The following is an 11,378-nucleotide window of genomic DNA, read 5'->3' as shown; positions in this document are numbered from 1 at the left end:
ATGCAGAAGAGAAGAAACATCCTGGTGCTTGTATTGATCGTGTGTCATGAATGATTAACGAGGCAGACGAGGAGATGCGGATCCAAACGCAGTTTGAGTTTTATTTAACCAGAAAACACAAAATGAACAACCCACGATGGGGAAAAGAAACATAAACTGAGTAAGCTGACCAAGGTAGACACGAACAGGGCACTAGGGAGACACGAACAGGGCACTAGGGAGACACGAACAGGGCACTAGGGAGACACGAACAGGGCACTAGGGAGAGACGCACACGCCAGGACAACATCAAACAACGATCGACGAAGACTGAACAAAGACACGGGATATAAATACACAAACATGGGAAAAGGGGCCAATGAAAGAACAGAACTCAAACAAGATAACAAGGTGATTAACAGAAACCAAAGGCAAATTAACAAGGGCAGGTGCAAACAATGAACAGTGAACACAAGACTATGGAGGTACAAGCGTGACAAAAGTGAAAACTAAGGAATACCAAAAGTGACAAAATCACAAACAAAGGGCAACAGTGAGACAGGACAGGGTAACCGTTACATAGCCCCCCTCAAGGATCGGATACCAGACGATCCTTGACAACAAACAACAAAAGACAAAAATCCACAAGAACAACATGAGGGCACCAGGGGCAAACAGACAGTACAAGTAGGCACATGGGCAGACAGGCAGACCAGGGGGGCACACTGGGCAGGCAGGAAGTCCGGGGGGCACAGAGGGCAAGACAGGCAGGTCCGGGAGGTGCCAGGGGCAGATAGGAAGTCCGGGGGGGAAATGAGACAGTCCACGAGGGCACTAATGAAGGTGAGACAGTCCACGGGAGCACAAGTGGAGATGAGGGTTAGGGGGCCAGGGAGGTATCGACCGGGCAGGGACAGGTTTTGATGGTCTGGGAGCTGGCCACCGGGCAAGGACAGGTTTGGGGAACCTGGGAGGAGGCCACTGGACGGGGACTGGGTCAGGAGGCCAGGAGGGAGGACTCAGGACGGGAACAGGGTCAGGAGGCCTGGGTGGAGGCCACAGGACAGGGACTGGATCAGGGGGCCTGGGAAGAGGCCACGGGACTGGGGCTGGGTCAGGAGGTCTGGGGAGAAGCCACAGGACAGGGACTGGGTCAGGGGGCCTGGGAAGAGGGCACAGGACGGGAACAGGGTCAGAAGCCCCGGGAGGAGGCCACAAGACAGGGACCGGGTCAGGAGGCCTGGGAGGAGGCCACAGGATAGAGGCCAGCTTTGGTGGCCTGGGAGGTGGTCGTGGGCCAAGGGCCGGTTCAGGGGACCTGGGAGATGACCACAGGACAGAGGCCGGTTTTGGTGGCCTAGGAGATGGAGAGGCCACAGGGGAGGCCGGCGGAGTCGCGTGAGGCGGAGCCAAGGAGGACCTCTGAGGCGGAGCCGAGGGAGGTGATGGCTCAGAAGGCCCAGAAGGCGGAGCTGAGGGAGGCTCAGGAGGTGGAACCGAAGGAGACTCAGGATGCGGAGCCGGGGTAGGCGGCGCCGTGGGAGGCTCTAGGAGCGGAGACCAGGAAGACTCAGGAGTCTCTGGGGGCAGAGACGTAGGAGGCTCTGAGGGTGGTGCCGTCGAAGGCTTGAGTGGCTTGAGAGGCGGTGCCGGAGGAGGCTCGGGAGGCTCTGAGGGCAGAGCCGTCGAAGGCTTGAGTGGCTCGAGCGGCGGAGCCGTAGGAGGCTCGGGAGGCTCGGAGGGCAGTGCCGTCGAAGGCTTGAGTGGCTCGAGAGGCAGAGCCGTGGGAGGCTCGGGAGGCTCTGAGGGCGGAGCCGTCGAAGGCTTGAGTGGCTCGAGAGGCGGAGCCGTGGGAGGCTCGGGAGGCTCTGAGGGCGGGGCCGTCGAAGGCTTGAGTGGATCGAGAGGCGGAGCCGGAGGAGTCTCGGGAGGCGGAGTCATAGGAGGCTCGGGAGGCTCTGAGGGCGGAGCCGTAGGAGGCTCAAGAGGCTCTGGGGGCGGAGCCGTCGAAGGCTTGAGTGGCTCGAGAGGCGGAGCCGTGGGAGGCTCGGGAGGCTCTGAGGGCGGGGCCGTCGAAGGCTTGAGTGGATCGAGAGGCGGAGCCGGAGGAGTCTCGGGAGGCGGAGTCATAGGAGGCTCGGGAGGCTCTGAGGGCAGAGCCGTAGGAGGCTCAAGAGGCTCTGGGGGCGGAGCCGTAGGAGGCTCAAGAGGCGGAGCCCTGGAAGGCTCGAGAGGTTCAGGAGGCGGAGCCCTGGAAGGCTCGAGAGGTTCGAGAGGCGGAGCCCTGGAAGGCTCGAGAGGCTTGAGGGGTGGAGCCCTGGCAGGCTCGAGAGGCTTGAGGGGCGGAGCCCTGGCAGGCTCGAGAGGCTTGAGGGGCGGAGCCCTGGCAGGCTCGAGAGGCTTGAGTGGCAGAGCCCTGGCAGGCTCGAGAGGCTTGAGGGGCGGAGCCCTGGAAGGCTTGAGAGGCGGAGCTCTGGGAAGCTCAGGGGGCGGAGCTCTGGAAAGCTTGGGAGGCTTGAGGGGCGGAGCCCTGGAAGGCTCGAGAGGTTCAGGAGGCGGAGCCCTGGAAGGCTCGAGAGGGTCGAGAGGCGGAGCCCTGGGAGGCTCGAGAGGCTTGAGGGGCGGAGCCCTGGCAGGCTCGAGAGGCTTGAGGGGCGGAGCCCTGGCAGGCTCGAGAGGCTTGAGGGGCGGAGCCCTGGCAGGCTCGAGAGGCTTGAGGGGCGGAGCCCTGGAAGGCTTGAGAGGTGGAGCTCTGGGAAGCTCAGGGGGCGGAGCTCTGGAAAGCTTGGGAGGCTTGAGAGACGGAGCCCTGGAAGACTCGAGAGACTTAAGGGGCGGAGCCCTGGAAGACTCGAGAGACTTGAGAGGCGGAGCCCTGGAAGGCTCGAGGGGCTTGAGGGGCGGAGCCCAGTTAGGCTCGAGAGGCTTGAGAGGCGGAGCCCTAGAAGGCCCGAGAGGCTTGAGAGGTGGAGCTCTGGGAAGCTCGGAGGGCGGAGCTCTGGAAAGCTCGGGAAACTCGGACGGCGGAGCTCTGGAAAGCTCGGGAAACTCGGAAGGCGGAGCTCTGGAAAGCTCGGGAAACTCGGAAGGCGGAGCTCTGGAAAGCTCGGGAAACTCGGATGGTGGAGCTCTGGAAAGCTCGGGAAACTCGGATGGTGGAGCTCTGGAAAGCTCGGGAAACTCGGAAGGCGGAGCTCTGGAAAGCTCGGGAGGAGGAGCCCTGGAAGACTCGAGAGGTGCTGGCTCTTGGACGATCGAGGCTTCTGGTGCTGGCTCTTGGACGGTCATGGCTACTGGCACTGGCTCGTGGACGGTCATGGCTACTGGCACTGGCTCTTGGACGGTCATGGCTTTAGGCACTGGCTCTTGGACGGTCACGGCTACTGGCTCTGGCTCTTGGACGGTCACGGCTACTGGCTCTGGCTCTTGGACGGTCATGGCTACTGGCACTGGCTCTTGGACGGTCATGGCTTTAGGCACTGGCTCTTGGACGGTCACGGCTACTGGCTCTGGCTCTGGGATGGTCGAGGCTACAGGCGCTGGCTCTTGGACGGTCGAGGCTACAGGCGCTGGCTCTGGGATGGTCGAGGCTACAGGCGCTGGCTCTGGGACGGTCGAAGCTACAGGCGCTGGCTCTGGGACGGTCGAGGCTACAGGCGCTGGCTCTGGGACGGTCGAGGCTACAGGCGCCGGCTCTGGGCTCGCTGGGCACTGAGGGTGGCGCCAAGGGGGGTTTAGGGCACGGGGCGGAGGCTGGCGGAGGCTGGAGAGCAGAGACCTTTCCCCTTCTCCTCCTCCTCCGGGCTGAGGCGACTGGCGAAGCTGGGAAGCTGTTCCTGGTCAGCGTGGCTTCAGGCTTGTTGACCGTGGCTGGCAAGGGCTCAGGTTCGCTGACCGTGGCTGGCGAGGGCACAGGCTCACTGACTGGGACAGGCGTGGGCTCAGGGGCAGGCAGAGGGGTCTCCACTGTTGATGGGATGCTCGCTAGTAGGGTCGCCTCTATGTAGTCCAGAAGACTCCAGCCGGGCGTTGGCAGTGGCGCCCGCTCCCTCAGCGAGGGGTTCAAGTTGTCCCTGAAGAAAACCATCAGCATTTCGTCCGGGAAGTTGGTTAGGTTCGCCAGGGGGAGGAAGTTGAGGACGTGGTCTACTATTGGGCGGTCTTCTTGTTTCAAGTTGAGCAACCGGTTGCTGGCCCAAAGAGCTGCTGGATCCATGATGTTGGTCGATCGTTCTGTCATGAATGATTAACGAGGCAGACGAGGAGATGCGGATCCAAACGCAGTTTGAGTTTTATTTAACCAGAAAACACAAAATGAACAACCCACGATGGGGAAAAGAAACATAAACTGAGTAAGCTGACCAAGGTAGACACGAACAGGGCACTAGGGAGAGAAGCACACGCCAGGACAACATCAAACAACGATCGACGAAGACTGAACAAAGACACGGGGTATAAATACACAAACATGGGAAAAGGGGCCGATGAAAGAACAGAACTCAAACAAGATAACAAGGTGATTAACAGAAACCAAAGGCAAATTAACAAGGGCAGGTGCAAACAATGAACAGTGAACACAAGACTATGGAGGTACAAGCGTGACAAAAGTGAAAACTAAGGAATACCAAAAGTGACAAAATCACAAACAAAGGGCAACAGTGAGACAGGACAGGGTAACCGTTACATCGTGTTACCCTGGACTTTGCTCATCTCAATTTGGCATCAACGTGCTGGCAATCCTTTGATTCCAGCTCAGATGGGTAAATACGAAGCTGATTCTAGGATGCTTTAATGTCAACAGGAAATCAAAACTTGCCCAATATGTATTTCTAGTCTTATTGTGCACAATTCAGTAGTGCAGGTTATTCTAAAGAAAAAAAAAATGTCTTTGCAATCTTTCATCAAAATAATAAGTTGCTCTGACTCTGAAATTATTTTCCTTTGCGGCTGACGTCTCCTAGACCAAGCAGGCTACTGGTAACGTTGCCAAATAGAAATCTGGACATTGTTTTAGGCTACTGCTATAGATCATATAGCCCTTCATATCGATAGATAGATAGACAGACAGACAGACAGACAAACAAAATACCTCTTTTTGACAGTTTTAACAACAATTCTCTTCTTGTGATAGATGGCAGGTCAGGGGTTAGCAAAGCTCACAGAAGAGGCTTCAGACTCCAAGAATCCTGCATCACGGAAAACACGCAAATCACAGAGATCACCCGGACAAGGTACATCTACAGCCGACTCCCGCCTTGGTCTGACACACTACCCACTCTTCACATTATAACTCCAACCTACAGTAGGATTGTCCAGAAGGTGGAATTGACCCGACTAGCTAACACCCTCCTACACGTCCCCAACCTTCATTGGTTGGTGGTGGAGGACTCAGCGCAGAAAACGGCACTTGTGTCCAGACTGCTGGAGAACACAGGTTTGAATTACACCCACTTGAACATAGAGACTCCTCAAAACCTCAAGGTGCGAACGAAACCCAAAATTTCGCCGAGGAATCTGGCTCTCCGCTGGCTGAGGACAAACATCAACCGCAACTATGGTCACAAAGGAATTGTCTATTTTGCAGATGATGACAATACCTACAGCCTGGAGCTGTTTGAAGAGGTAGGATAGGAACAAATTTGGTCCTCATTGACCCAAATATGGGTTGCAAGGAAAAAACTGTGCTTAAAAGTGCATATAATACAATGTAACTCGCTATATAATCATTCATAATTCTGCTAGCCAGATAAGCTAGAAAAAACGTCCTATATCTTTTGCGTCCAATTTACCAGCTTATTCAAACACATTGATAAATGTATTTGAATAAATACTTACTTTTAAATGCTAAATTCGATTTTTTTGTTGGGTTGGGTCCTGAAGCAAATCATTTGAGGATCACTGATCAAGACATTACCATCCTGAAGCTGTCTTGATCTGTCTCTTCACATGACCCATTTCCTCTTCAATGTTCTGCAGATGCGTTGGACTCGTAGAGCATCTGTCTGGCCGGTCGCCTTTGTCAGAGGTCTTATATTTGAATCGGCCAAAATCAACTCTCTTGGCAAAGTGTCCGCCTGGAAGACAGTGTTTGACCCTCATCGACCTTTTGCCATCGATGTGGCAGGATTTGCTGTGAACCTCCAGCTCATCCTCAGTAAACCTGAGGCCTACTTTAAGCTCTGCGGGATAAAGGGTGGATAACAGGAGAGCAGTCTGTTACAGGATCTGGTCACCCTTACTGACCTTGAACCCAAAGCTACCAACTGCACAAAGGTGCCTCCATGGCATCACTCAAAACTGAAAATTCTGTCATCATTTACTCACATTTACTTGTTCCAAAACTCTGTGACTTTTTTTTCTTTTCTAGAACACAAAAGGAGATGTTAAGCAGTTTGTTTCGGTCACCATTGATTTTCATTGCATATTTTTGCCAGATAATGAAAGTGAATGGTGACTGAAAGTCTCATTCTGCCTAATATCTTCCACAAAAGGAAGAAAGTCATATAGATTTGGAACAACATAAATAAATTATTATAGAAGTTTAAACTTATGACAGAAATGATTGTCATATGTTTTAAAGTATAATATAAAACTAAGATGTTATTATACATGATGACAAACAATAAGCAAAACAATGTGTTTTGTGTACCATTTTCTTTTTCAGGTGCTAGTGTGGCACACGCGAACGGAAAGACCTGTGCTTGTGAATGAAGGAAAAAAAGGGATTTACGGATGTCTGCGTGGAAATATAATGAACTGCATGCATGCTGAATTATTTTTTAACAGTATTACAAGGTGAACAATGCTGGAGTTTCCTGGCAAAACTGAAATGTCATTGTTCACTGCACTGAATGTGAATTTCACCATGTCTGAGACACACTGGAGTATTCAACTAACAAACCTCAAAAAGCAATTCTCCATTTGTATCCTTTTATACACTGAATGTTTTCCCTCTGAGGCTAAAAAAAATCTGCATCCTTAAAAAGGATTAAAAGGAAATTAAAAAGGAAATTCACTGAGTGAAAATGTCTTGTTCTGCACAACATGTCTGCATTTTAATCCAGATATATGCTCTGGAAAGCTTTTGCTCTAATAGCTTTACAATGCTAATTTAAATTGGAGTTCAGATAAAAACATTTATTTCACTGTCCAGGTCTTACTGTTTTGTCTTATGAAACAAACAGAAGCTTAAAACTGGCCAAAGCAAAACTCATCACCACGATGCCAGAGCATTGCTATGTGGTTGCTAAGATGTTCTGAGTGGCTGTTAGTACACTGCTTTACAGTTGCTAAAGTGTTCTGTGTGGTTGATATCTGGACTAAGTCAAAAGAGCCCTCTCCCTTTGATTTACATTTATTCATTTGGCAGACATTTTTTATCCAAAGTGACTTACAAAAGAGGAATAATACATCATAAGTGATTCATCTTAAGGAGACAATCTTTGTTTGACAATCTTCACATCTCAATGTGCTGCAATCCAACTTTCACTAGCATCAGAATAGTAGTATCCAAGACAGATTAGAGTGCAACAAGAATATATATATATATATATATATATACATTTTTTATGATTGCATGGTTAAGTGCTCATGGAAAAGATGTGTTTTAGTTGTTTTTTGAAGACAGAGAGTGAGCTTCAAGGATGAAGTTGGGAAGGTCATTCCACCAGTGAGGTACAGTGAAACCGAAAGTCCGGGAAAATGTTTTGGTGCCTCATTGTGTTGGTACAACAAGGCGCCACTCATTAGTCAACCGCAGGCTTCTGGTAGGAACGTAGCTCTGCAGAAATTATTTTAGATATGCTGGAACAGACCCAGTGACTTTTCTGTATGCCAGCATCAGAGCCTAGAATTTGATACGTGTATCAACCGGCTGCCAGTGAAGAGAGACAAGGAGTGGTGTAACATGTGGTCTTTGGTTCATTAAAGACCAGACGTGCTCCTGCATTCTGGATCATTTGCAGGGTATTAATTGCGCATGCAGGGAGGCCTGTAATGAGTGCATTGCAGTAGTCCAGTCTAGACATGACAAGTGACTGAACAAGAAGTTGTGTGGCATGTTCCAATAGGAAGGGTCTTATTTTCCTGATATTGTAGAGTGTAAATCTACATGATTGTGCTGGATTTGAGATGCTGTCTGTGAAATTGAGTTGCTTATCAATGGTTACTCTAGATTTCTGACCATTTTGGAGGGCGTTACTGTAGTTAAACCCAGCAAAATGGTGATTTTGTAGAAGAGAAGTGGCCCAAGCACTGAGGTACCCCAGTAAGTAGCTGATGTGACTTGGACACCTCTCCCGGCTACCTTGCAGGACCTACCTGAGAGATAGCACTGTAACAGAGTTCATGTAAAATCAGAGTTTTAAAGTCAGAGAATAAAATTGAGCCGTGCCCAACCGATCAACCAACTCGTCAATCCGAGGCATCAGGTACTTGTCAAATTTTGACACCATGTTCACTTTGTGATAGTCAACACAGAACCGGACCTTCCTGTCGCTCTTAGGTAGCAGAATCACCAGGCTGGCCCAATCGATGTGCGACTCTTCTATTATGCCCACTTCGAGCATTGTCTCCAATTCTTCATGAAAAAAATATTTTCTTGTGCTCAGGAAGGCAATGGGGAAGCTACAAACCACCACCATCAGGGTGGTCTTGATATGGTGTTCTACAAGGTTTGTGTGACTAGGAGAGGCTAGAACACGTCCGCATGCAACTTGGCCACATCTGTGTGCTGCAATGGCAAGAGGTGTTCTCCACATGGGACTGGGGTGAATGAATTCGGTTTGAGAGTCACCTCCGGCCTGAGCTCCACCCTCTCCAGAACTTCCATCCCCAAGGCCACAGAGACCGCCTCCCTCCATGATTTTAGGAGGTTGAGGTGGTATATTTGACATGCCCCACCCCTGTCCACTTGCATAACCTTAAAATTAAGAGCTCAGACTCGCTGTGTGACCTCATAGGGCCCTTGCCACTTGGCAAGTAATTTAGAGCTTGAGGTGGGCAGTAATACTAGCACTTTATCTCCTGTTACGAATTCCCATAGTCGAGTGCCCCTGTCATACTGTCGGCTTTGACGTTCCAGAGCTTGGAGCAAATTAATTGACCAAAAGTGTGGAGTTTTGCTCTAAGATCAAGAATGGACTGGCTTTCATTTTTACTGTTTGAAGGTCCCTTCTCCCAAGCTTCCGGCATCACGTCGAGCACACCGATACAACAGCTTGAATGGGGAAAACCCTGTGGAGGCTTGTGGTACCTCTCACACTGCAAATAACAGGGGTTCGAGCCACTTATCCCAATTTCTAGCTTCCTTGTGTACAAACTTACGAAGCATATTTTTAAAGGTTTTATTAAATCGTTCCACCAACCCATCAGTTTTTCTGTGATAAACACTGTTGTGAATCGATTTAATACCTAACAACTCACACAGTTCACTTAGTGTTCATAGCATAAATGTAGTGCCTTGATCAGTGATGATTTCTTTTGGAATCCCCAATCGGTAGATAATTCTGAAGAGTGCCTCTGCAACACTATGTGCTGAGATTTTGCGAAGGGGCACTGCTTCCGGATATCATGTGGCATAGTCCACCAGAACTAATACAAAGCGATGCCCATGTGCGGTCCATTCTAATGGGGGCAGTGTGTGGAATGTTCTAAATAAGCTGCGAGTGTCTGTGGTGCACAGCAGAGACTACTTACCCAGATCTGCTGGATCTTTAGATTTCTGCCATCTCCTCTCAGCTGCTCTGAGGTCAGTCAGATGTTCACAAAGAACATCAGAGAGCCAACGGCTGGGCAGTGTCATATGTGCTAGAGGAGAGAGGACAGATGCTGTCTAGACAGGTTGTTAAAGTAGAGTCTAGTGTGTCTGTGGTAGTGTTTTCTTCAAGGGTGGAAAATAAGTTTTGTGTGGGAAGAGAGGTAGAGACAGCAGAAAGGGTGAAAGAGAACAGAGATTACAGTGAAAGGAAACCAAAGGCAGAGTCTGTTTTAGTATAGATGGGAGAGTCATGTTAAGTTGAACAAAGTGGTGATCAGAGACATGTAAAGGAGTTACAAGAATATTTGTGTTGGTACAGTTATGTGTAAAGATGAGGTCCAGCTGGTTGTCCGATCTGTGAGTTGATAATCTTCTCTCTAGATATGGCTTCCTCCTTCATTGTAAATTTATGGATTTTTTCCCCACAGATTTTATCATCCATCGGTGACAAAAATAGCACACCTCTTTTCAATAAGCTGCATGATTTCAGGTAACGTGCATGTCCATAGTACAAATGGTGAGTGATGAGTAGCCAAAGTTTAATACTTGCATTGGGGAGCAACGGAAATGGAAGCACAGCGTAGTTCTAGCAGGAAGACTAGCAGCTGTACATCATCGCAGCATTAGCTGGGTAACTCCTAGCAAATCGCATGTAAGCCATTGCTTTATATGTCTGCTCACAATCTATCACATTGCTGTTTCAGTGTGCTAACATGGCAACCTCTACCACCCCACCACTACCGTCCCGCATGGGGGTAGGCTCCTCGCCCCTGCCTCCTATCTCCGGCAGGATATGATGATTCCGAGTACAACTAGCTTGGACCGCCAGATGGGGCTTTACATTCATCAAATAAATGGCATCTTAAACCTCACTCAAGCCTGCATGTCTTCCCGATAGAATACATGTGACAGGATTAAGTTTTTAAAATACAAAATATTAGTTACTGTATTCCCCTACATTTACAATTAAAATTTCTTGTCTTTGCATGCATCTATTATCAGATGCAAATATAAACTCAGCAAAAAAAGAAACGTCCTCTCACTTTCAACTGCTTTTATTTTAAGCAAACTTAACATGTGTAAATATTTGTATGAACATAAAAAGATTCAACAACTAAGACATAAACTGAACAAGTTTTACAGACATGTGACTAACAGAAATGGAATAATGTGTCCCTGAACAAAGGGGGGGTCAAAATCAAAAGTAACAGTCAGTATCTGGTGTGGCCACAAGCTGCATTAAGTACTGCAGTGCATCTCCACCTCATGGACTGCACCAGATTCGCCAGTTCTTGATGTGAGATGTTACCCCACTCTTCCACCAAGGCACTTGCAAGTTCTTAAACATTTCTGGGGGGAATGGCCCTAACCCTCACCCTCCGATCCAACAGGTCCCAGACATGCTCAATGAGATTGAGATCCAGGCTCTTCACTGGCCATGGCTGAACACTGACATTCCTGTCTTGCAGGAAATCACGCATAGAGTGACCAGTATGGCTGATGGCATTGTTATGCTGGAGGGTCATGTCAGGATGAGCCTGCAGGAAGGGTACCACATGAGGGAGGAGGATGTCTTCCCTGTAACTCACAGTGTTGAGATTGCCTGCAATGACAACAACCGCAGTCTGATGATGCTGTTACA

General features: G+C 49.6%; 1 protein-coding gene across 1 annotated transcript; it reads left to right on the top strand.

Moving 5' to 3' along the window:
* b3gat1b (beta-1,3-glucuronyltransferase 1 (glucuronosyltransferase P) b) lies at positions 1–6,731 on the top strand. Its single transcript, XM_052117762.1, is given in 6 exon segments — positions 1–36; positions 4,664–4,739; positions 5,111–5,601; positions 5,956–6,252; positions 6,644–6,694; positions 6,696–6,731. Coding segments are annotated over 6 exon segments (987 nt in total).
* Positions 6,732–11,378: the final 4,647 nt, after the last annotated feature.

The sequence above is a fragment of the Xyrauchen texanus genome, chromosome 44 (assembly GCF_025860055.1).
Source record: "Xyrauchen texanus isolate HMW12.3.18 chromosome 44, RBS_HiC_50CHRs, whole genome shotgun sequence".
Classification (NCBI taxonomy): Eukaryota; Metazoa; Chordata; class Actinopteri; order Cypriniformes; family Catostomidae; genus Xyrauchen; species Xyrauchen texanus.
This window is presented reverse-complemented; position numbering and strand designations above follow the sequence as displayed.